The following is a 25,637-nucleotide window of genomic DNA, read 5'->3' as shown; positions in this document are numbered from 1 at the left end:
GAAAGAGACAAGTGTCCAGCAAGGGCTCAAGTTTGCAAATTATGTAAAAGAAAAAGTCATTTTGCAAAAATGTGCAGAACCCCAAATGGAGAGAGTGGGAGGAAAGTCCACATCGTTGAAAACAATCAACCAGAAGACGTGTTCATGGGTACCGTTCAAGTGTATCAAGAAAAGCACATCAAAGTCATGGACAACGAAGAGGCCAATAAAGAAAGATGGACAGAAAACTTGAGAATAAATAATATGTGTGTGAAATTCAAACTCGATACAGGAGCCGACTGTAACACTATGTCGATGAAAACATATGAATCTTTGAATCTAAAAGGACACCTCAAGACAACCAACAGCAAACTGGTGACTTTCTCTGGACAAAGAATAACACCGCTGGGCAGGAAATCTCTGGCATGTGAATACAAAGGAAAGAAGCACAGCATTGACTTTGAGATAACTAAAGAGAGTGTACCAGCCATACTGGGTGCTTCTACCTGCCAGAAGCTTGGCATGATGAAGAGGATTCATGAACTTGGAAGAGAGAGTGTTTATCACAAGGATTACAGAGATCTTTTTGAAGGTTTGGGCTGCTTACCTGGCAAGTACCACATTGAAATCGACTCAACAGTAAAACCTGTGGTTCATGCTCCCAGGAAGATTCCAGTTGCTATTAGAGCAGCAATAAAACAGTTCTCAGACTAAAGGTTTAACAGTACAGCAGTGATGTGACCACGCAAAGTGCTTCAAGAACACAGAGCACCTGCAGTGTAGGGGGTTTCTGTGCAACGACCCACCACCAGCAACATTCAAACACTCACAGAACATCATTTCCCCACCAGTGTATCTGTTCAGGCTTTGTGCAGTTTTGGGACGAGGGACCAAGATAACCCCAAAACGACCTGTCCCCCAAGACCGAGTGAAACCTCCCACAGTTGATCTGTGCAAAACCTGCATCGTGTTTGAAGTTCCCCCCCAAATCTGCAACAGCAGTTCAATTGTACCAGTAAAACCAAATCAACTCCATCAGTAGAAAACAGCCCACAAACCATGTACAGAGGTCAAAGACGACAGTGTGAAGAGGCGGATAAAAGACAGCAGAGGCTGTCACTGAAGCATTATGGCTTTCATTCTCTTTCTTCTTGGCGCAGTTCTGCTCACTCCGCTGCAGGTTCTGATGGCTCTGCAGGCAGATCTCCTTCCTCATCACTGTCCAGGCCTGTGCGGTTGACCGTGCGCCTCATGTTGTAGGGCAGGTCCACGCGCCTGGAGGACACAGCCAGCGTCAGTGTCGCCACTCGGAGGTTCAACTGAAGAGCTTCAGATTAGTCTGTACCTGAGTTTGCTCTTGAGGTTGCTGACTTCCTGGTTCATCACGTCTGCTGACTTGGTGGCATCGTCCAGTTCCCTCTGGAGCTTCCTGTGGTAGACGTTGGCTCGGGTCAGCTCCTCCTCTGTCTCCTCCAGCTGAAGCTTCAGCTGCCGCATGCAGCTGTTTGTCTTGTCCGCCTGCAGGGGAACAGTGGGCGTTACTTTCGGGTCGTTCTCAGAAACCTTGCTTCTTCAAAAGAAGTTTAAACATTTTGTCAGCCACGACGTGTGAAAAATATTTACCCACCTGTGGCATAAAGCCCCATTATTAACCTTTACATTGTGTTCATTACATAATTGTTAAGGTGAAAATTCCTGTTACGGGTTGATCATTTAATTCGCCACATACTTCAAGATCAATTCAATCTCTTATTTTTGAATTTAAGAACCTTTTAGATCCCTCCCTCATCTGGGAAAGAGGCCCAACTCCTGCCTCAAAAACTTTCTCCAAACCAGGGGGTCAAACCGCTTCTAAAAGCAACAATGGGTGCAGGGTGGATCCATGTTGGTGTGGACAGCTCATCTGGACAGTGTTGAAAATGATGCCATTGCCCAGTGGGCCTTGGTTCTGTCACCAATTCACAACAAAACAGCAACAAGTGTTCATCATATCAATACGAAAATCTGCTGCTTCTCTGCCAGTATAGTGAACAGCAAGCAATCAAACAGGAATTTATAGAGTAGAAATTAGAAGAGTAGAAATTTGCAAAGCTACTGAGCTAAAGTTGGTGCAAAGCTTTGTGTGAGCATGTGCCATGACATCTTATTTGTTGCGAGTCCATTAGAGCGCCACCACAGTCCTGGCATATGTTCTGCATCCTTGTGGATTGTTGCAGCTCTTCAAACGTTTTCAGAGCACGGAAGATAATCAAAGAGGAAAATGTGTATTTCCGTATGGATGTAGCCTTAAAAAAAATATATCACTGCTTATTACTGTCCACTGCTCACGAGTGGTGGTGCACACCAGCAAGTATGTCATGCACACTATGTAGTCGCCTTTTGTTTCTTTAGGTAGCAAAATGTCTTTTGATGTGTTGGAGCATGACTGTTTGACTGAGGGATAGGAGTCCGCTTTAGGAGTCACTGACTTACCTGATCTTTAAAGTTCTCCGTGTTCCGTCTCTCATCCTCAACTTGAAGCTTCAGCTTCTTCTCGGTACGTCTGGCCTGTCTGCTGGCCTGCTGGCGCTCCCTGTGGAACAACACCACAAAAACAAGGGAATTGGAAGCCTCTTAGAGTCTGTTCGCTAGTTTGCTACCTCCTCTATGAAATAATCCGAACTCGGGACTCACTTTGACTCGATGTCCAGCTGCTCCTCCAGCTGAAGGATCTTGGCCTCCAGCGTGGCAATGGAGGATTTGTATTTGGACTTGATGGTTCCTTCCAGCTCCTGCAGCTTCAGCTTCAGCTCCTTATTCTGCCGGTCAAGTTGGGCTCGAGTGCCCTCCAGGCGCTGAGACGTGCTGCGCTCTCCAGCAAGCTCAGTGGTCAGCTGCTCCGTCTGACATCACAAGCACAGTTAGCACGCGTCTCAGTGGGGAGCCATCATCCCGACGGGACAAGGAGGTCACCTGCAGCGTGGTTCTCTTCAGACGGTCGTTGACCATCTCCGTGTTCAGCTGCTCCTCCTCCAGCTCTTCCTCCAGCTGACTGATTCTAGCCTCCAGCCTTCTCTTCTCATCAGTCAACATGGTGCTGAGCAGCACACAGAAGAAACAAGGAATTAACATCGTATCGACCGATGAAATCTCAAAGATCCAACACACTTTTTGCTGTTGCTGTTGGTGATTTCTTCTTGGAGCTCGTCCCTCTCTGTCTGGGCCTGACGCTTCAGCCTCTCTGCTGTGCCTAGATCCTGGAAGAACATGGCAAACACAGTGACGATTCACTATCAGTGGCACTGGATGTGAAGGTTATGAACTAGTTTTATTTGCCGGAAGATTTCTTTTCATATAAAATGGACTTTTTACAGGCGGCATACTCGGTTCTCTCATCATTTACTGTGACAATTCAGGCCAGCAGCTCATGAGTTATTTCAGTATTTACATTCATGTCCTCTTATTGCACGGGCAGATGTTTCACCAGAATCTCTCCATGTCCTTCATTCACTCAAAGCTAGTACTGGGACGGTCATCTGGGTAACTCTTGGAACTGCAGTGCGTCTGCCTCCATGGTCTTCAGCTTCTTCTCAGCCTCCCGAGTGGCATTGCAGGCTTCATCCCTGGACAAACGAAGCGTGAGCAAGGGCAATGAGACTGTGCCGCAATGAAGCAGGCACTACTAGACCTGTTCCTCGAAACACTAGTTTATCCTTCACACACAGTTCATCCATGAAGCATAATGAAGCATTTCTGAGCCTCCTCAGTCCACTCAAATCTGGCATCTTGCCACAGGCAGGCCCGCAGTGGTTCTACCACCGTGGCGTAGTTGGGTATGAATTTTCCAGACCGGGAGAGCATACCCAGGAAGGAACGAAGGCGACCGGCATCAGTGGGGCCAGGAGCCTGCTTGATGGCTTGTAGGTGCTCCATATCTGGTTGAATGCCCTTCTCTGTCACCAAGTGTCCTAGGAACTTTAAGCTGGCTTGGTGAAAGTGGCATTTCTTCTCACTGAGTCGCAAGCCTGCATCTTTAAGTCGCAGCAGTACTGTTCTCAGAGCAATGTCATGTTCTTGTGCTGTGCGTCCGTAGCATATTATATCATCCAGATAGTACTGTACATTAGGCACCCCACTCAACACTGTTGCCATCAGTCTTTGAAACGCTGCTGGAGCTGAGGCCAGACCATAAGGAACCCTGCAGAAGCAAAACAGTCCATCATGTGTAATGAAAGCCGTCAAATCCTGACTCTCAGGATGCAGCAGTACTTGGTGATATGCACACTCCAGGTCAATAGTTGAAAACACAGTCGCACCTGAGAGAGTGGAGAGCAATTCCTCCATGTGAGGAAGAGGGTAACTGTCCACAACAATTCTTTGTTTGGCTCTCGAAAGTCTCCACACATGCGTATACCTCCTGTTCTCTCCTGTGTTGCTACTATTGGTGACACCCATGGAGAGGCTTCGATGCCTTCTATCACACCAGCAGAGAGCAGCCTATTGAGTTCCTCTGACACAGCAGCTCGCACTGAGAAGGGAAGTCGTCTTAACTTTTGACGCCCCGGAACAGCTGTTGGTACCACTTTAACTTTACGCATGAACCCTTTGACGCATCCTAAGGTTGTGGAAGATGCTGGCTGTGAGGTGAGAGAAGCCAATGCAGCTGTCGGGGGCTGCGAAGAAGGTGAAGCCGTTGGTGTGTGCACTGTGTTGTCCTCAATGCGCAGGCGAAGAGCTGATATTATGTCACGTCCCATTAGTGCAGTTCCTGAGTCCACTCCATAGAACTTTGCCACACCTTTACTGCCAAAAAAAATCCGGGAACAGCGCATTCACGGCCATCTTTCGTCACCAAAATAATGCAGGTTCGACTCCGTGAGTTTCGAACACATACCTGCATGCTACCGAGCCGGGTCTCTTGATTGACAACCTACGAAAATCCCGCCTCTAACATTCTGAGCTCTGATTCGCTCCCACAACTGGAACTACTCACACGCTCGGGTGTAGACTAAATGACTATATAATTTCACAAATTATCTACATCCTTTCCCTTTAGCTTTAGTTTTTCTTTTTCTTTTTTTTTTCAGTTTTAAACATGCACTGTAACATCATAACATTACACATATCTTGGATTTGGTTTGCAGACACGTCCAGATCGTGTCACATAATGCGAACCACTGTCACTGGTTCCTTCAGAGCAAGTGGTCACAGGACGCTGTGGTGATACTGGCTGGGATCGTTTCATGTCTTGTGCTGAGGTCTCTGAAGAGGGGATGGGACAGACCACTGTAGACGGGCCAGCACACTCAGGGTCCGAATCCTTTGGGATCTGCTCTGGAACAGAGAGAATGTGGCGACGGTTCCTCCTATAAGTCGATCCGTTGGATTCTATGATGTAGGAACGTGGTTCTGGGGCCAAATCTATCACTCTTCCAAGCTGATCATAGCCTTTTGGTGTTTGCATTCTAACCACCTGACCGGGGGTTAGTGGTTGAAGCGGATGACTGGTCTTGTCATGATGACGTTTCAATGCAAGTCTTTTTCTGATGAGCCGTGCATTGATCTTTCTGGTGTCTCTTGGGGCAGGTTCCAACAGTTTGGTGCTCACCGGAACAGCTGCTCGGGTCTGACGTGACATCAGTCGCTGGGCTGGAGATCCTAACGTTGAGTCACGGGGAACATTTCTAAGGTTCAGGAGATTTTGAAAAATATCTGTTCCATCTTTGTAAGACCTTTCCATCAGCTGTTTAGCACTGCGGACTGCCCTTTCTGCAAGCCCGTTAGACTGGGGAAACTCTGGGATGCTTGTCTTGTGGACAAAGTCCCATTGAGTGGCAAAGTCCTTGAAGTGCTGACTTGTGTATTGTCTGGCATTATCAGAAAAGAGGGTGTGTGGCGTGCCATGGACTGAAAAGTGTCTCTTCAACTTGGAAATTATGCTGGATGAGGTCAAGTTCTGTAGCAGGTTGATTTCAAACCATCCTGAATATGAATCCACCAATACCTGATAATGTTTCCCACGCCATTCCAGGATGTCAGTGGCTACTGTGGACCATGGGATGTCAGGGATTGAATGGAGGTGGAGTGGCTCTTTCTGCTGATGGCTTTTAGTGCTGTTGTATGTCGAGCATGAGGTCAACACCTTCTCCATGTCTTGTGACATAGCAGGCCAGAAGATTATGTTACGGGCTCTCCGTTTAGTCGCTTCAATACCTGGGTGGCCTTTGTGCATGATGTTAATGTACTCTCGTTGGAGAGATTTGGGAATGACACATTTGTGGCCCTTCATGATGATTCCGTCTTCCTCAGTCAGTTCATCCCTGTATGGGAAAAAGAGTCGAATTGAAGGTTCGACCTGGTTCAGCTTTGTCGGCCAACCCTTGTGAATAGTTGAACCGAGTGCTTCCAGCACACTGTCCTTCCGGGTGTGGTCTCTTAGTTCATCTAGACGTGCTGTTGAGATGCAGGAAACAGACATTATTTCAAAAGTATCATTTTCAGCAGTACTCTGACCTGTGCACTGAGTCAGTGAGACTGGTTCTTTGACATTGTAGTACACCAATACAGGGGGCCTTGAAAGGCATGATTTAAGCTGGTCAAATGCCTCTTGATGTTGAGGTAGCCAACACCAAGCTGTTTCTTTACGAGTGGCATTGCAATGTCGCTGAGATTTGGAATATATTTTCCCAAGTAGTTAACCATACCCAAGAAACGCTGCAGTGAGGTCACATCTGAGGGCACTGGCATGTTGATGATGGCTTTAGTCTTTGCTGGGTCAGCTTTCAAGCCACTGCTCGTAAAAATATGTCCAACATAACTCACTTGGGTGAGACGGAATTTGCATTTCTGAGGATTTTGTTTCAGTTTAACCTCTCACTTGTTCAAGAACTTTTGTTAAGTTTGCGTCATGTTCAGCTGTTCCACGTCCGCCTACCATGATGTCATCAACAATGATGGAGCAGGGGTAGCCGGCAAACAACTGTTCCATTGTGCGCTGAAACACCTCACTTGCTGAGTTTATGCCAAATGGCATGCGCAGGAATCTGTAGCGTCCAAAGAAAATCCTCAAAACTGACCACGTTTAGCACCCCGCTAAACGTGGTCAGTTTTGAGGATTTTTCGTCAAGTCCGATTTGCCAGAAAGAATTCTTGGCATCCAATACTGAGAAGATAGTTGCCCCCGACATCTGTGCTGCAACCTCCTGGACACTACGCATGGGATGGTGGGGTCTCCTGAGTGCTGTGTTCAGGTCTTTTGGATTGATACACAGTCTTATTCCTGCTTTGTCCTTCTTGTGGGCAACCACCATAGAGGAGACCCAGTCCGTTGGCTCCGTGACTGGTGCTATGACGCCAAGGTCTTGCATTCGCTCTCGCTCTGTTTTGACTCTGTCCTGCATCGCAACTGGGATGCGGTGTGCGGGTCTGACCACAGGCAGTACGTTGGGGTCTACAGTCATGGTGCATGTAACAGGGAGTTCGCCAAGCTTGTCACTGAAAACATCTTTGAACTGGGTGATTATCTGCGTGCTGAAACTCTTGTCATCATCTGTAGTCACATGGTGGACATCAGGGCTGATTGAGATGATGCCCATGTCAATGCACGCACGAAATCCCAAGAGTGGCTGGACATTTTTGTCCACTATGTAGAAGGGTAACCGATAATGTTGTCCCATCAGGGAGCATGACAGCATCTTAGTCCCCATTACTTCAATTGTCGCACCATCGTATGCGACAAGGTTGGTGACAGCAGGCAATTTAGCTGGTTCCTCACCATGGGCGACTTCATGAAAAACGTCTCTAGGCATCACATTACATCTGGCTCCAGTGTCAATTTTCAATTCTGTGGGTTTGTTATTTATAAGGAGTGTAACAAAACACTCATCTGGGTCGTCTGATTTTAAACTGTCAACGGACCTGTCCACCTTGACGCCATCGACATAAAATGTGTCGTCCTCATATGTTGCCTGTTCACTCACATCTACATCTTTCTAAAAGGACTGCTTCTTTGTTTTGCTGGATGCGACTTGCAACGCTTTTTAAAATGGTTCCACTTTTTACAGCTGTTGCACTGTTGGCCAAAAGCAGGGCACTTGTCTCTTTTGGCTACATGATGATTCCCACAGTTGCTGCATTTGATGACAGTCTGTGAAAATGGCTGAGACTTGCTGTCTTCTTTACGGTTTCTGGTTGGTCGAACTGCATCGACACGGGTTTGGGTCGCTAGTTTTTTACTGCTCTCCTCGGTCATTTCGTGAATGCGACATGTTGCTATTGCTTTAGCAAGTGTTGGCTCACTGTCTCGCAGGAGTGATTTTCTCAGAGAGTCACTAATGATGCCACAGACGATGCGGTCACAAATAAGTTCATCAGCCAACTCACCAAACTGGCACGTTTTTGCCTTTATCCTCAAATCGCTGATGAATGATTCAATGCTTTCTCCTTGTTTATGGTTTCTCGTGTGGAACTTGTGCCTTTCCATCGTACGGTTGTTCTGAGGGTTGCAAATTTCTGAAAACTTTCTTTTCAAACGGTCCGGATCTTCCCTGGATTCAGCTGGTCGCAAAACGGCTCCATGCTCTCCTTCCTGGGGCGCGCACTTCAGGTGCATAGACGAAGGAACGCTCCCTTTCAAGCGCTTCGGGTCCAGCGAGGTTCAGTAGAATACAGGCTCTGGTCCTTGCAGGCTTGTCTGAATGTGCTGCAGCGATGAAAATATCGTATTCCCGTTCAAAAACTCGCCAGTTGTCGGCGACGTTTTCATCAAAAACAACAGGATCCGGGCGGCGAAAACCTTCTGCCGTAGTTGTCGCGCCGTCGATGTGCAAAGTTGAGAATGAGGAGGCGATGTACCGGCCGGCGAAAGTCGTTCACTATTCTGACACCATGTAAAACTGTCCGTTGTTGAATGTGTCGTTGCCAAGTGAAGAACCACACCAAGACAACGGTTGAGTTTTACTTTTTACTCCGTGAGTTTCGAACACATACATGCATGCTACCGAGCCGGGTCTCTTGATTGACAACCTACGTAAATCCCGCCTCTAACATTCTGAGCTCTGATTCGCTCCCACAACTGGAACTACTCACACGCTCGGGTGTAGACTAAATGACTATATACGAGCGCACATCCGACCAATTGAAACACTCTTGACACAACCTCTTGGTTGTGTTCAAATCTCAGCACTCAGTCCTTTACGACAAAACCCATCAAAACTACAAAGACTGGCTGCCAAGATTAGTTGACAATGAAAAGCGTTGGCAGCAGACACCTTTTAAGTTTCATTGCCCAAAACTGCCCCTGCACCATTCTCTGTCAGTCCATGCTGCACACTAATACAGCTTGAAGCTCATGCTTTGGATTGTCGTGTCTTGTAACCATCAGAAAGCTTCTTTGTTCTTGCTTCCTGTAAAGCCTGAACACCCCTGGCCTCTCAACCATAACCCCCACATTGACACCACTGATCTGACTCGTATTCCATCGGAGTATCAAGCTCTTGAAGCTACGTTCAACACAGAGTCTTGACCACCTCACCATTGTGCAGTTGATCTGTTTCCGGGTGCCCTGTTGCCCTACTTGATCTTTCTATGGAATCTCTTCAAGGTTATAGTCAAGATGAGTTGTGCTGTCCCCTTCAGCAGTGGTTTGCCGACACATCACCAAACCATTCTGTACATCCCTGCATACATTTAGACTTGCATTCGTTGTGCATTATTTACAATGACAAAAGAAAATAAAACAGAGAGAGATAAATTGCATTTAATGTTTGATTCCAGGAAGTAAAGCAGTGGTTAAAATCCAGAGCAGCAATAAAACAGTTCTCAGACTAAAGGTTTAACAGTACAGCAGTGATGTGACCACGGGAAGTGCTTCAAGAACACAGAGCACCTGCAGTGTAGGGGGTTTCTGTGCAACGACCCACCACCAGCAACATTCAAACACTCACAGAACATCATTTCCCCACCAGTGTATCTGTTCAGGCTTTGTGCAGTTTTGGGACGAGGGACCAAGATAACCCCAAAATGACCTGTCCCCCAAGACCGAGTGAAACCTCCCACAGTTGATCTGTGCAAAACCTGCATCGTGTTTGAAGATTCCCCCAAATTTGCAACAGCAGTTCAATTGTACCAGTAAAACCAAATCAACTCCATCAGTAGAAAACAGCCCACAAACCATGTACAGAGGTCAAAGACGACAGTGTGAAGAGGCGGATAAAAGACAGCAGAGGCTGTCACTTATGGCTTTCATGCTCATGATTTCTCTTTCTTCTTGGCGCAGTTCTGCTCACTCTGCTGCAGGTTCTGATGGCTCTGCAGGCAGATCTCCTTCCTCATCGCTGTCCAGGCCTGTGCGGTTGACCGTGCGCCTCATGTTGTAGGGCAGGTCCACGCGCCTGGAGGACACAGCCAGCGTCAGTGTTGCCACTCGGAGGTTCAACTGAAGAGCTTCAGATTAGTCTGTACCTGAGTTTGCTCTTGAGGTTGCTGACTTCCCGGTTCATCACGTCTGCCGACTCGGTGGCATCGTCCAGTTCCCTCTGGAGCTTCCTGCGGTAGACGTTGGCTCGGGTCAGCTCCTCCTCGGTCTCCTCCAGCTGACGCTTCAGCTGCCGCATGCGGCTGTTTGTCTTGTCCGCCTGCAGGGGAACAGTGGACGTTACTTTCGGGTCGTTCTCGTTCATTTTGTCAGACACGACGTGTGAAAAATATTTACCATAAAGCCCCATTATTAACCTTTACATTGTGTTCATTACATAATTGTTAAGGTGAAAATTCCTGTTACGGGTTGATCATTTAATTGGCCACATACTTCAAGATCAATTCAATCTCTTATTTTTGAATTTAAGAAAAAAAAAATTCCATACACAGATCCAAATTATATATATTCATTGACATTTCTAAACAATGTAATATCCACTAATCAATATCTGACTAAATGTTTGCTGTAACTACAAACAGTGTATTTTGCAGAAAACAGACGACAAAAACAACACCATCTGAAGGTAACAACAGTTCATGATGTCTGGAACAGTGTCATTCAAGTCCGGTTTCTTGGTCATGACTTGTCATCTTGGATTTTCCAGAGCTTTTCTCAGAGCACAACTTTGTTGGCTGGCTGATTTTGTGATGAACGCAGGGAAGGAAGCATGTGTTGAAGGCTGTGATAAACCTTTTAGATCCCTCCCTCATCTGGGAAAGAGGCCCAACTCCTGCCTCAAAAACTTTCTCCAAACCAGGGGGTCAAACCGCTTCTAAAAGCAACAATGGGTGCAGGGTGGATCCATGTTGGTGTGGACAGCTCATCTGGACAGTGTTGAAAATGATGCCATTGCCCAGTGGGCCTTGGTTCTGTCACCAATTCACAACAAAACAGCAACAAGTGTTCATCATATCAATACTTATCGAAAATCTGCTGCTTCTCTGCCAGTATAGTGAACAGCAAGCAATCAAACAGGAACTTATAGAGTAGAAATTAGAAGAGTAGAAATTTGCAAAGCTACTGAGCTAAAGTTGGCGCAAAGCTTTGTGTGAGCATGTGCCGTGACATCTTATTTGTTGCGAGTCCATTAGAGCGCCACCACAGTCCTGGCATATGTACTGCATCCTTGTGGATTGTTGCAGCTCTTCAAACGTTTTCAGAGCACGGAAGATAATCAAAGAGGAAAATGTGTATTTCCGTATGGATGTAGCCTTAAAAAAAATATATCACTGCTTATTACTGTCCACTGCTCACGAGTGGTGGTGCACACCAGCAAGTATGTCATGCACACTATGTAGTCGCCTTTTGTTTCTTTTATTATATATATATAAATATCTTTTTTTTATATACATCAAAATGATCATAAAACAGGCTCTTTAGATGAGATGTCCTTTATTAGCCTTATAGTGGGGAAACTCAAGCCAATAAAGCATGTAATGTCTTGTCTTATTGCAAGAAAATGTGTGTAAGAGGGGAAAAAATGGATTCCGTCAAATACTGTGAAACCAATTGAGGTAGCAAAATGTCTTTTGATGTGTTGGAGCATGACTGTTTGACTGAGGGATAGGAGTCCGCTTCAGGAGTCACTGACTTACCTGATCTTTAAAGTTCTCTGTGTTCCGTCTCTCATCCTCAACTTGAAGCAGCACCTCCTTCAGCTTCTTCTCGGTACGTCTGGCCTGTCTGCTGGCCTGCTGGCGCTCCCTGTGGAACAACACCACAAAAACAAGGGAATTGGAAGCCTCTCAGAGTCTGTTCGCTAGTTTGCTACCTCTTCTATTAAATAATCCGAACTAGAGACTCACTTTGACTCGATGTCCAGCTGCTCCTCCAGCTGAAGGATCTTGGCCTCCAGTGTGGCAATGGAGGATTTGTATTTGGACTTGATGGTTCCTTCCAGCTCCTGCAGCTTCAGCTTCAGCTCCTTATTCTGCCGGTCAAGTTGGGCTCGAGTGCCCTCCAGGCGCTGAGACGTGCTGCGCTCTCCAGCAAGCTCAGTGGTCAGCTGCTCCGTCTGACATCACAAGCACAGTTAGCACGCGTCTCAGTGGGGAGCCATCATCCCGACGGGACAAGGAGGTCACCTGCAGCGTGGTTCTCTTCAGACGGTCGTTGACCATCTCCGTGTTCAGCTGCTCCTCCTCCAGCTCTTCCTCCAGCTGACTGATTCTAGCCTCCAGCCTTCTCTTCTCATCAGTCAACATGGTGCTGAGCAGCACACAGAAGAAACAAGGAATTAACATCGTATCGACCGATGAAATCTCAAAGATCCAACACACTTTTTGCTGTTGCTGTTGGTGATTTCTTCTTGGAGCTCGTCCCTCTCTGTCTGGGCCTGACGCTTCAGCCTCTCTGCTGTGCCTAGATCCTGGAAGAACATGGCAAACACAGTGACGATTCACTATCAGTGGCACTGGATGTGAAGGTTATGAACTAGTTTTATTCGCCGGAAGATTTCTTTTCATATAAAATGGACTTTTTACAGGCGGCATACTCGGTTCTCTCATCATTTACTGTGACAATTCAGGCCAGGCCAGCAGCTCATGAGTTATTTCAGTATTTACATTCATGTCCTCTTATTGCGCAGGCAGATGTTTCACCAGAATCTCGCCATATCCTTCATTCACTCAAAGCCAGTACTGGGACGGTCATCTGGGTACCTCTTGGAACTGCAGTGCATCTGCCTCCATGGTCTTCAGCTTCTTCTCAGCCTCCCGAGTGGCATTGCAGGCTTCATCCCTGGACAAACGAAGCTCCTCAAGCTCCCTCATCTGTTCTTTCATCTGAGCCTTGAGGATGGAGTTACAATGACATGAGACTCCAGACTCTGATGACGTCAGCGAACTGAGACGTCAGTTGTACCTGCAGTTTCTTCAGCTGTTTGTAGGCATCGTCCCTGCCTTTGTTGGCAGCATCAATCTGCTGCTCCAGCTCGGACAAGTCCATTTCCAGTTTCTTCCTGGATGACAGAGCTTGGGAGCGCTGCCTGCGTTCTTCTTCCAGCTCAAGTTCCATCTCACGCACCTGAAATATTCAAGACATAACGTTCAACTTTTATCCCACTGGACAGAGGATACTTTGCCCCCAAACATCAACCCCCAGTCACACTCACCTGTTTGACCAACTGCTTCCTCCTCTCCTCTCCCTGTTCATCTCTGGCCTGCAGGTCTCGATCAAACTGGGTTTTCATGGCCTGCATGTTGACCTCCAGACGCAGTTTGGCGTCCTCAGTGGCCTGCAGCTCGTCCTCCAGCTCCTCCAGCTGAACTTTCATCTCCTCCAGCTGCTGCTCCATGGCACGCTTGGACCTCTCCAGCTCATGAACCTGAGGAGAAGGCAGTTAAGATGTCCATATCCACTGACTAGACCTGACAACCTTCTCTCGGTCCTTACACTCTTGCCAACATCATCTTTGGAGGAGACCAAGTCTTCCATCTCAGCCTTGAGCAACTTATTGGTCCGATCAAGCTCATCCTTCAGGTCTGTCATCGTCTCCAGGTCACGGGCAAGATTTAGAGCTCTGGTTTCCTTCTCCCTGGAGTCTGCCTCGGCCTTGTCACGCTCCTCAGCATACTGAGTCGAAATGGTCTTCTCTTCAGCGAGCATCTAGACGGCAAATGGAATGGATTGAGAGCTTTCAGGAGGAGAACTCTCTCCAGCAACTGAAGTAATCCTGTGGTCATCAAACCTGATCAAACTTCTTCTGCTTTCTCTCCAAGTTGGAGACAATCTGCCGCAGGTGATCCTGGTCCACCATGAGGTCATCCAGCTCCTGCTGCAAGCGAGTTTTGGTTTTGTCCAGCTTGTCATAGGCGGCAGTCCTCTCCTCCAGCTGTTGCGTCAGGCTGTCCAGCTCACGCTGTACTTTCTTGCGGCCCTCTTCAGCGCCCTCTAGTGCTGAACTCTCAGTTTCTAGCTTCTTCTTCATCTCAGCCATCTGTAGAGGAAAGACAGCAGAAGCTGAAACTTAAAGTCAAGGAACAAACTGCAACAAAAGACCAGCGGTTTGAGTTTGACCTGAGCCTGCAGAGTGGAAACCTGCTTCTCCACGTTCCTCTTGCTCTCCTCCTCTTCCTCCAGCATCTCTCGCAGGTTGTTCTGCTCATCCTCCATCTGTCGTAGGCGAGTGGAGAGGGACAGCTTCTGACGAGTCTCCTCCTGGAGCAACTCCTGGAAACAGGAACGCAAGAGAAAATTCAAAGGTGATTCTTCACTAGTTACTGCACAATATGAACCTGCATTATTATGGAAAGTCGCATTTAAGGAAGCTAAGACACTTAAAGAATCTTGATTGACTTCCATAATCTCCACTAGGTCAGTGTCAGAGATCGAGCAGCCAAATACTGACCTGTGCATCCTGCAGCTGAGACTCCACTGAAGAAAAGTCTTTGCTGCATTTGATGTTTTTGCCTTCAGCTTCACTTAAGAGGCTGCTCACGTTATCCAGCTCCGCCTAGTCACCAGAGGGAAAGCTCGGTCCATCAAACCTTCAAATCATTGATTCATGAGTCAAAGTCCAAAGCCTCTACCTGCGTCTTTGTCATCTTGTCGGCCAGTTCTTGGCGCTGTCGTTCACTTTCTCCGAATTTAACCTGCAGCTCTTGAACCTGAGTCTCTGCCTTCTTGCGTCGATGTTCAGAGTCGGATTTACCCTGTGTTAGAGTCTTCAGCTCGATCTGCAGCTCGTTCCATTCGCTCTCTAGGGCCTGTTTAGACTTCTCCACTGACACCTTGTTCTGTTCAGAAGGAACATTGGCATCATGGAACCAAACTTTTCCTCAACATTGTCGAGCATGAGCAGAAGTCTCTTACCCTTTTGGCTTGCTCCAGCTGTTCGTTGAGCTCATCAAAAGCCTGGTTATGTTTCTGTCTCATGTCAGCCATCTGCTGCTCATGAACTTTGGCTTCGTCCTCCAGAGTCTTCTTCAGCTGAGCCACTTCTGTTTCACGTTTACTCCTGTGACGGAAAGATGTATCCATGAAAATCATTAGTACAGCATTGTCACCTTTAGAAATCCTCCAGACATATTTCATGAACATTTCTGACTTGCATGGGAAATAATGTCGACATCAGCAGGCCTTCATACACTATTCATTGGTGTCCCAGATTTAAATTCGACCTGATAGTTTAATACAGTAAATCTGTTTTTATACATTTTGGAAATGCTTCCAAAGAATGATGTGAGCTCAACTGAAATACCATTATTGATTTTGAAATTTTTCTATTTCACGAGCTTGATAGAAGTTTTTTGCCCTCATTTTGACCAAATTCTATCTTTCAAGCAACAGCTCAGATTTACCTGAGCTCCTGCTGCGCTGCAGTGGAGTCCAAAGTGTCCTCCAGCTCGGTCTTAAGAGCCTCCAGCTCTTCACTTAGGTCCCTTCGCTGTTTTTCAGCTTTGTTGCGCGCCTGTCTCTCGAGCTCCAGATCCTCCTGCAGCTCAGAGATCTGCGCTTCCAGCTCCCTGATCTTCTTATGGGCTGTGTTCTTTGCAGCCGCTTCTTCCTCAATCCTGGAGGCAAGTTTAGGATTAGACACCAAAACCGAACTGGGAAAGTCATAAAAGTAGATTCCATCCTGGGCACCAACTTTGCAAGAGCAGTCAAGAGTTCCTCCTCCTTCTTCGCCAGTTGTGCACGAAGTTCTTCAATCTGAGCCTGAAGGTCTGCGATCTGGTCGTGGAGCTCGGTGGAATCACCCTCCAGTTTGCGGCGATTCTTTTCCAACTCTTGACGCGACTTCTCCTCTTTCCTCAGGCGATCTGAAATTTCAAAACACGCATTTTCAATTATTTTCTCACATTCAGCTGCAACTGATGTGTCCCCCACCCCCAACTTCTGATCTTCACATGAACAAACCTTTGGAAATCTCTAATTCCTGGCATCTGGGCGCACAATAATTCTGTGTGTATAGTCTTCCATTCTCTATCGAAACACTTTTATGCTATGCATCGCAATTTTAAATGCTTTGTGTTAGACCTCAACACTGGTTCAATTGACACTGAACGACAACACTGCACCTTCTAAATCAGTGATCATGGCTTCATGTTTATTCTTGAGCTTCTGCAGACTTTTGGACTTCTCCTCCTCTTCAGTCAAGTTGGTGGTGAACTCTGAAATCCTGTCCTCCAACAGTTTCTTTTCCTGTAAATCAACAGGCACATATTTCAATTAAAAGCAACATTTTCGCAAACAAATAGTGTTGTTCAATCAAGACCTTGTTGAGCTTGTTGTTCTGGTCGTCCAGCACCATGATGTCCTCTTCCATCTTCTTCAGCTTCGCGTCTGTGGTGACCTTCTCGATCTGAAGCTTCTGTCTGGCTGCTTCCTCCTCATCAAGCTGCTGCTCCAGTTCCTATCAGAGGGTGACAAACTTAGCAAGTTCTTTCTACAGCTGTTTGTGAAAATAAAAAAAAAAACACTTACTGTGATGTTCTGCTGCATCTTCTTTCTCTCTGCATTCAGCTGGACGACATGTTCTTCTTCCTCTTCCAGACGAGACTCTATTTCATTCAGGGTCTCCTCCAGCTCCTGCTTCTTGGTGGCCAGACGAGCTCTCATCTCCTCAGCCTCAGCGCACAGCTCCGTTTCAGCTTGAAGCTGCTCTTGAAGAGCCAACTTCTCAGCATTGAGCTGGTGAAGAATCATTACAGGCCAAGTCAAACAAAGGCACCAAGACCTCAATGTTGCCCACACCATTCCGGCTAACACTTGGTCAGTTGGTCACACCTGTTGTTGCTTGGCCTCATACTCTTGGAGTTGCTCCTGGGCCTGCTGTTCTTTTTCCTTCACCTTTGCCAGTTCTTCCTCTTTAGCCACCATCTCCTCCTCCTGCCGGGTCACTTGCAACAAAGGCTTCACCTGAAAAACACACAAACAATATTGGTACTGAAACAGGGATAGTTGGGGTGGTTGAGAGGACGTGGATTCTTTAAGTGGAAAGTGATCCAGTGGAATTCTGAAAATACCTCAAGAACGAATGTGAAGAGAGTGAACCAGGTCACATCACGGCCGATAACTGAAATCTCCAGGTCATTGCCCGGGTCAGCCCCTTCACATCATTCCGCACCACTTATGCCTGGTCTCCGGATCTTGAACCATTTATTATCTATTATTATTATTATCTACTATCTATCTATCTATTATCCAGAGATAAACACTAAATTGTACTTTAACACGCTACTATGGCTTCAAGTTTTCAGCGAGCAGACGCCGTTTGAAGCTGATGGCAAGTCGCACTCACACCATCTACACGACAGTTCCCATAATGCAATCAATGATCCAGTACAACACTGCTGTAAATGATGCTCCAGCAACAAATGTACATCAACTTCGTAAATTTTAGGTTAAGTGAATTGATTTAATGACAGTTAAATACTGAACCCAACGCATATTGAGAACTCCCAAATTGTACCACATACCCCAGCAGCTAATGCAACTTCACTTGGTCCACCAGTTACATTTCCCTAGATACATGACATGGACAGTTTAGCCATGGCTCAGTATTTTGTTTCTACAGATGAGATTAACTCTACGATGCAGAACTTTGTAAGATGAAAATGGTCAGACAATGGTACCTTGGTGAAAAGTCTCCACCACTGCCAGTTCCTCAGCTTGAGGTAAGCAGCGCAGTTCCTCTGGATCACTTTCATGGCCATCAGCTGCTGTTGTCTCTTAGCAAAGGCTCTGAAATTATATTTGATTTCATCACTGACGTGCACTGAGCAGTAGTCTAACATGACGACAGGACGGTAGATCATTCATACTTGCGGGCCACATATCCGCGGCACCAGGCTTGGAAGCTGATGATGACATCTGTGATCTTCATGTCCCTCTCCTCCTCCAGGTGAGCCAGCACGCCGGCCCGGAAAAACACCTTGCTCTGGCCGATTCTGTACAGGTTGGGGTCCAACTCCAGGGCTTTGATCTAACGCAGTAGAGAATCCTTACATTTCTTCTGCCATTTTCAATGTCAAATATTTTTTTGTTCTTACCATGAGGACACAAGACTTTTTTCCATCCATGAAGCCTTTGGGGATGGCATTTGGGGTGAGGATTTCATACCTGGAGGAACACAGAACTTAGCACATGCTTTCTGTTTGATTGTAGATTTATTTTGAAAAGTGGAACACAACAAGAGCGATCATTTTCCACTTCACCTCTGTCTGAACTCCTGGAAGACAATACGATTGGGGAAACCTTGTCGGCAGATTCTAATCCCCTCAAGCACTCCGTTACACCTGAGTTGATCGAGAACCAGGTGAGATTCCAGTTTCCCAGCCTAAAACGGAAGATGGAAAGAACAGTTTGTTGAAATACGCAAGTAATATTTGGAACAACAATTACTGAATCAAGCCCACAGTGAACCTTTTTCTCATGGTTGGGGATGATGCAGCGGACAAAGTTGGGGTTGGTGTTTCGAAGGGTGGTCATCAGGTTACCGAGCTGTTCCTTGTACAGCTGACCCACAGTTCGGAACATGCCTTTCCTGGTTTTGAAGGCACCGTGCAATGAGTCAGACATCCCAGCCACTTTATCCAGGCCGACAATCCGATCCACTGAAAGAGCACGCAAATGAAAGAGGTGCTTACTATACAGGTAACTTGCTTTTGCGGACCGAAATGCTTTCATCGGGACACGAGTGACTTCTTTCGTTTCAACCAATTGAAATTGAAATGAGCAATGATCCTCAAACAGTTGTTAGTAATATTTAAGGGGTTAGTGAATATTTGACATACTTGATACAAAATGATTCAGAGTCAAATTCCTCTCAAGCTGTTTTGATAAACGTCTGCTTTCTGACTGCAGTTCTCCTGATCCGACAACAGATGGGGATGGAACCTCAACTTTAGTGAGAACGCGGCTCACGCACGTCAACTGATTTAACTGGGGGAAGAAAAAAAAAACAAGAACACTCACTGTCTCGCCATAGATCAGATGTGAACTTGTCTGTCGACTGATTGAGTAAAGTGGCCACACATTCGTTCAGAGGATCCATGTTTTTCATCAACCAAGCGTCGGCTTTGTAGTCCACCTGCGACCCAAAACAGGCTCAACATTAAACAAATGCTGAAGAAATTACACCGTAAAAGTCTGTGATCAAAAAACAAAAGTAGCAGCAGGTTATCTGGTGGCATTTAATAGCATCCCGGGAGCCAACTGTGTATTTGTTCTACGATGTTGACAGAAGAAGGTTAAATATTTGCTTTTTCCTCTTCAAAATGCTAATAGCAGAGAAATTGAATAACACGATGTGGATTTTCTGAACTAGATGAGGTCGCGTGCGTTCTTTACATCCTTTGTTTTACTCTCTCCACACATAAAACGTGTCACAACAACTCACTTTACTTGGTTAAATTAGACACTTGTGAAGGTGCCGTCATTAATACAAAACAAATAACAGGTCCCTTTAAAAATCCCCAGATAAGCACCGGAGCCTGAGAACTTTCCCATGAAACAATATTGACTGGTGTCATTTCCAGCCTTGCTGCCCGGGTGACGGCGTGAGCATGGTGGACTGGTCAAGTTAGTAGAGCTAACCAGTATTAGCTTAAGAACATTTCTGGACATTTTTCCTGGAAATGAACCATGTAGATGTCTGACTCACAAAAGTATAATTTTGTTTGACAACAGGATGTACCAATAAGACAATGCAGGTCATTTCAAATGTTTGATCACCTTATTCTGGTACTGAAGATGCTGTATAAACACTATCAACTACTGAGGTTACCTTCCCAGCGTAGTGGATGATACAGAAATCAGCATCATCCTTGAGTTTCTTGGGTTTCTGAAACTTGGGGTGCGCCCCCTGCTCCTGAACAACTTTCTCCACAAAGCTCTTGTCTGTGGCTTTTGGGAACCAGCACTCCTCATCCAACAGAGCCAGAATACCAGGAGGACCAGCCTGGATGGAAGAACAAAGTGTTAAATCCCTGACTAGGCAACAAAAAGCCTCACAATTCTGATCTAGTTTTATTACTTAAAGATACACCGTTCATTCCTCACACAGAATAATACAATTGATAAAGTGATCATTGAGGTTCTAGGTTCATATGAATTGAAATAAACGTTGCCTTCAACAGCAGAAAATAAAACAATGGAAAATGACTTGCAGGTTTTTCAATGAGGTCAATGCAAGGCTGTAGGTCAAGTCCAAAGTCAATGAAGCTCCAGTCAATGCCCTCCCTCTGGTATTCCTCCTGCTCCAAGATGAACATGGTGTGGTTGAAGAGCTGCTGCAGCTTCTCATTGGTGTAGTTGATGCAGAGCTGCTCAAACGAGTTCAGCTGAACGAGGAGATCAGAGAAAGTTCACTTATTTTTAAATAGTCATCAGAATATCACATAGGCAAGACCAAACAGAAGAGAAAATAATAATTTAAATGAAAGCATTAAAAAGGCATATGACATCCCTGCAGGGAAATGGAATCAGATCTGTTGACTTGGTATGAATCTCTCAGTATCTAATGTTGACTTCTTGACATTAACAAATGACTCTAGACATGTCACGTCTTCATCTGACAGTCATGTTGACCTTTGTAAGGTATCTCAATGGATCATTGGAAAATCATTTTTCAACTTTTTGAAGACCAGGGGGGAAAAAACGAACACTTATTGTGGCCACTGTGACTACTGCAGTAAGGTCGCCAAGATATCACATGTTCCATTAAATCCATTACTGGATTAAACAATTCTGTATATTCCCGGATGGTTGTTCTGTAGACAGTTTCTGACAGTTAAGTTCAGTGCACTGTGCCAACAGGATGAGCAGGATGTGTTTTATAAACTAGAGGATTTCAGTTCTTGTAAAATGAGGGTAGTGGTAACAAGTGTATTCATGTTTCAAGTGCTGTAAAACCAAACTGCACTAAAAATTAAAGTCAAATAGTTGAGAAATACAAATAGGAAGCCTGTAATTCCTAAGTTGTTCTACATTTAAATTCCTTGACTGAGGTAATCACTGGTTATATAATCTTAAAAGTAGGTCAAATTCTTCACGAGTGTGCTCAATAATTTTACATGATTTTAACAACACCCTGTGTTAAGGCAAAAGTATCCAAAAAAAAGGCCAAAACAGAGTTTTTCCTAAATCAATTTGTAGTGTCAGAATGGAGACCCTGGTAGCAACAAACTGAATGAGCTGCTTTCGGTATGCGAGGTAGTAGGAACAGGTTATCTGCTTCACGACACTTGCATTTGCGTGTTGCCAACAAATTTTACACAGCAACATGAGCCAAGGCCAGTCACCACATGCCATGAAATTTGTCGTGTAAAGTTAAATCTGTTGTTCAGGGTTTGACGCAGAACTGCCACTTCTTGCACATCACATTTTTTATACGCAAAAACTTCCATCTTCGACAGAATCACAACCAACAGACTAGTTTGTAAAACGGTCATTTCCCCAGATAACACACTAAGCTCTCTCAGCTCACTGTATTTTGCGATTAAACTGACCTTTCAAGGAAACTCCATGCAAGCATTAAACTGAGCGCCATCTATTGGCCAAATAAAAACCCTGTCATTAATTTAGCTCTCATTTGTTTTGAGGACCAACATAAAATGGTTCTAGCATTTTAAGGAATTTATTAAAGAAAAATATAAAATCATTAAAGATTCATAAAAACTGTCTCTAATTTGAGACAGTCGGGGTTTTTTTTTTTACCAGAATAGGGGGCATTGCTGTCAATACACCTCTCTGCTGACGTGCATTGCCATTGTGAGTCACTTATGTCTCAACAAGAACAGGGAAAAGTTGGACTCCAAATCAGCTGAAGAGAAATCTCAGAACAGCGGCTCAAAATCCTAGCCAAGTGCTGGAGACCGTTTCATTTTTTTTTGTTTGGATCAAATTACCTCGAAGATCTCAAACCCAGCAATGTCCAAGATGCCGATGAAGGACGCCCCTTGTCTCTTGGTCTTGTCCAGAGCTTTGTTGATTCTCATGACCAGCCAGCGGAACATGCGCTCATAGGAAGCTTTGGCCAGAGCCTCGACAGCAAACTCTGCCTGCTCCTGAGTCTGGGCCTTCTGGACATAGTCCCTTCCAACCTGCGATTGAACGTGAATTCAAATAAAACGATTTCCATTCATGGTCCTCCTTTCCAATACTGACTTTGATCCTGGGAGACAGAATGGCACGGGTGAAGTCTGTCACATTGATTCCCAGCAGGTGGCACACTTTTTGGGCAGCTTCAGGTGAAAAAAAAAATGTTCATATTTTAGAACGCAAACAGGAATATCAGAATTAGCAGAGCAGATCTGCTGATGAATCACTATACCGGTGTCGTCAGGCATGGAAGCTTGGTCAGAGTTGCGCTCCTTCTTAAAGGTCATATTTCCCAGCTGTAGAACTGCAGACACGACCTTCAGCAAGCCTGAACAGATTGGACACAAGTTTCCATTATCAATAAGAGAAAATAAGTCATCTGAAAATACAAGACTCTATCCAAGTGTTAAGAATGTTCACACTTGAATAGAATGGAATTAACATGACACACTCTCAGCCAAGCACCTCACTTGACCACCACCACTTTTTTATATTCAAGTGTGGAGATCTTCTGACCATAAACCAGTCCAACCATCAGTCCAACTTAAATTAGGAGATGGGTGTCTTCTCTACCGTAACTGATCCGGTGTGATGTGTGGCAAAAGGGTGTCGGCAAGGATGAAAGGGAAAGTGTACAAAAGGGTGGTGAGGCCAGCAATGTTGTATGGTTTGGAAACAGTGGCACTGAGGAAAAGACAGGAGGCAGAGCTGGAGATGCTGAGCTTCTCTCTGGGAGTGACTAGGATGGATAGGATCAGGAAGCAGTAGATCAGAGGGACAGCACATGTGGTCAGGTGTTTAGGAGACAAAGTCAGAGAGGCTAGGTGGAGATGGTTTGGACATGTACAGAGGAGAGAGAGCCAGTACATTGGTAGGAAGATGTTGAGGTTGGAACTGCCAGGCAGAAGGTGGAGAGGAAGGCCAAAGAGGAGGTTTATGGAGGTGGTGAAGGATGACATGAGGTTTGTAGGTTTGAGAGAAGAGGAAGCAGAGGACAGGGTGAGATGGAGGAAGGTGATCTGCTGTGGTCACCCCTGAAGGGACAAGCCGGAAGAGAAAGAAGAGAAGACTGAAGGTCCAAGTGAAACAATGATTACCAATTCTCTCCTCCTCAGGGATCCCCATGATTTGAAAAGCCTCCATGGTCTCAGTGAACAGATCACTGTCATTCTGGCCAGGGATGGTCATGTTTCCACTTGAGATGAAACGGTACTTGCTGTAATCTTCCAAGCAAAGCTCAGCTGGTGGAGAAGAGAAATACTTAAATATTTTGGGAGATTTGTGTCAGAACAATGCAAACAATAGTGCTTGCTTTAAAAAAAAGCCATCAATCACTGATGTAATTTTAGTGCACTGCAACTTTGAGCAGGCGCACTTAAGTGTACTGGAAATTCAAGTTTTGCTCAGCTACAACAAATATTTTGTATCCTCCTGAGAGCACAGCGGTGAAACACGGCAAGTACTTACACCGTAGTTTCTCTCCAGCTCCAGTCAGCATGTAGTAGAAGACATGGAAGCTTCTCTCCTCCTTTGCTTGTCTGATGGCTCGGGATTTCTCCAGCAGATCTGGTGGCAGTTGTGTTAAGGAAAGACGGCAGCACCAACCAACATGAACTGCGTTATTTAAATATTATTTATGGTCATCAATTAAATGGTAACATTAAAACATTTCTTTGATGCCACAATAAGACAAAGTGATTCTCACTTGTGAATAAAAGCTTAGGTATTCACAAAAAAAGATACCTTTCAAACCAATTCATCTCGATTCCTACCAAAATAAATACAAAGCCTCTTAAAATGAGGTACAACTTTTCCTTAAGCTTGTTGGAAAAGGATGCAAGTTTCGATGTTTGCTCCCACGATGTATCCGTTGACATCAAAGTTGATCCTGATGAACTTTCCCTAAGACGACACAAAGTAATCCATACTTGCAGGTGAAGACTTGATACATTTATAACTGCATGACGGCCATGTCTTACAAATCTTGAGGAGTTGTCGTTCTTAACCGTCTTGGCGTTCCCAAAAGCCTCCAGGATGGGGTTTGCCTGCAGCAGCTGCTTCTCCAGCTCTCCCTGTAGGCCACAAACACAACCTTCATCACACAAAAAACTCCGCTCGTGTTTCCGCTGGATCTCCTTCAGTGAAGCAAACTGTGCCCTGAACATAAAAGAAGTCCCTCCAGGGATGTTATCAGTGATCAACCAGACGGACGACAACATGAAGCGGTGCACATTCCAACACACATCCCACAGCACAGCAAGCCCACTCAAGTACAGAACCCTGAACAAGCCTCCCTGTCGATGCAGGCAGCAGCCAGAAGCACACAGCACAGCAAGGACCCCTGAGAGACAAACACTCCTGCAAACAACTATCACAGATAAGGGCCCATGTCTGCAGGGCAGGGTGGGACACGTTGGCCTAATACGAGTTACACTCCTCGCTGTTGTTGGGGATATTAGGTTACTATCCTCTCCTCAATTCATAACCAAAAGAGGCTGTCAGGAATTGCCTGCTGTCAGAGTGCTTGGGTGAAGTCAAATAAACTATGGGTTTTAGTGCATTTCAGAAAATGAAGACATGTTTTAAATGAGTGACTCAAGAGAAAATGGATAGAACAATTATCCTTATGGTTTAGATTTTCAAGAGTGGCCTCTGTCCTGGCAGCTGCCCCCACGACGTGACTTTAGTGAAGCAGAGGAAAAGGACAGATAGATGTTTTGTATTCGATTAGACTGCCTTTATTCTTCCCATAATCCGATGATTAAACTGCATGACTGGAAGGTCTAGCCTCCAAATGGGACATTAAACTATTGTATTACATTTTAGGGGACTGAATGGACATGTCAAACTCAACATTGTGTCATATAGTCAAGAAATATCCCGTAATATTTGAGATATTAGATAAGAATGTTTCCGCAATTTGGCTGAAACTTTTTTCCAATGCCAATGTTTTTTGGGGGGGGGTTTAAAAAGCATGTTTTCTGTTATAAATGACCCTGTACAACCCTTTCAACAAATGCATTTTTTATATTAATGGCATACATTCGATTTCAACATACAGTAACTACATGCCAGATAAAACACCAAATATAACTTTCCTTTCACTTTAGAATTTAAATGCCATACAGATCAAAATGTTGACATTGTGTAAGATGAG

General features: G+C 45.4%; 1 protein-coding gene across 3 annotated transcripts in view; it reads right to left on the bottom strand.

Moving 5' to 3' along the window:
• Positions 1 to 1,145: 1,145 nt before the first annotated feature.
• LOC128753372 (myosin-9-like) overlaps positions 1,146 to 25,637 on the bottom strand; it is a 30,472-nt gene continuing 5,980 nt past the window's right edge. For 2 of the 3 annotated variants that reach the window (XM_053855008.1, XM_053855007.1), the window contains exons 8-43: positions 24,460 to 24,552; positions 24,319 to 24,382; positions 23,948 to 24,046; positions 23,578 to 23,721; positions 22,713 to 22,808; positions 22,547 to 22,623; positions 22,288 to 22,482; positions 20,548 to 20,721; positions 20,166 to 20,339; positions 19,355 to 19,469; positions 18,803 to 18,993; positions 18,595 to 18,716; positions 18,430 to 18,499; positions 18,202 to 18,362; positions 18,013 to 18,121; positions 17,165 to 17,296; positions 16,862 to 17,068; positions 16,653 to 16,790; positions 16,456 to 16,579; positions 16,026 to 16,197; positions 15,736 to 15,948; positions 15,248 to 15,392; positions 14,965 to 15,171; positions 14,784 to 14,888; positions 14,453 to 14,605; positions 14,124 to 14,372; positions 13,829 to 14,041; positions 13,548 to 13,760; positions 13,298 to 13,459; positions 13,096 to 13,224; positions 12,715 to 12,803; positions 12,520 to 12,643; positions 12,241 to 12,449; positions 12,031 to 12,139; positions 10,420 to 10,592; positions 9,701 to 10,349 (exon numbers count right to left, since the gene is read on the bottom strand). In XM_053855008.1, the coding sequence (XP_053710983.1) occupies positions 10,241 to 10,349; positions 10,420 to 10,592; positions 12,031 to 12,139; positions 12,241 to 12,449; positions 12,520 to 12,643; positions 12,715 to 12,803; positions 13,096 to 13,224; positions 13,298 to 13,459; positions 13,548 to 13,760; positions 13,829 to 14,041; positions 14,124 to 14,372; positions 14,453 to 14,605; positions 14,784 to 14,888; positions 14,965 to 15,171; positions 15,248 to 15,392; positions 15,736 to 15,948; positions 16,026 to 16,197; positions 16,456 to 16,579; positions 16,653 to 16,790; positions 16,862 to 17,068; positions 17,165 to 17,296; positions 18,013 to 18,121; positions 18,202 to 18,362; positions 18,430 to 18,499; positions 18,595 to 18,716; positions 18,803 to 18,993; positions 19,355 to 19,469; positions 20,166 to 20,339; positions 20,548 to 20,721; positions 22,288 to 22,482; positions 22,547 to 22,623; positions 22,713 to 22,808; positions 23,578 to 23,721; positions 23,948 to 24,046; positions 24,319 to 24,382; positions 24,460 to 24,552 (5,259 nt within the window). In that variant the 3' untranslated portion in view covers positions 9,701 to 10,240. Of the gene's footprint in view, positions 1,245 to 9,700; positions 10,350 to 10,419; positions 10,593 to 12,030; positions 12,140 to 12,240; positions 12,450 to 12,519; positions 12,644 to 12,714; positions 12,804 to 13,095; positions 13,225 to 13,297; positions 13,460 to 13,547; positions 13,761 to 13,828; positions 14,042 to 14,123; positions 14,373 to 14,452; positions 14,606 to 14,783; positions 14,889 to 14,964; positions 15,172 to 15,247; positions 15,393 to 15,735; positions 15,949 to 16,025; positions 16,198 to 16,455; positions 16,580 to 16,652; positions 16,791 to 16,861; positions 17,069 to 17,164; positions 17,297 to 18,012; positions 18,122 to 18,201; positions 18,363 to 18,429; positions 18,500 to 18,594; positions 18,717 to 18,802; positions 18,994 to 19,354; positions 19,470 to 20,165; positions 20,340 to 20,547; positions 20,722 to 22,287; positions 22,483 to 22,546; positions 22,624 to 22,712; positions 22,809 to 23,577; positions 23,722 to 23,947; positions 24,047 to 24,318; positions 24,383 to 24,459; positions 24,553 to 25,637 lie in introns of those variants that run through there. The other variant, XM_053855009.1, reaches the window with a different exon arrangement.

This window comes from Synchiropus splendidus, chromosome 2 (assembly GCF_027744825.2).
Source record: "Synchiropus splendidus isolate RoL2022-P1 chromosome 2, RoL_Sspl_1.0, whole genome shotgun sequence".
NCBI lineage: Eukaryota > Metazoa > Chordata > Actinopteri > Syngnathiformes > Callionymidae > Synchiropus > Synchiropus splendidus.
The sequence above is the reverse complement of the archived record's forward strand: the minus strand, read 5'-3'. Positions and strand labels throughout refer to the sequence as shown.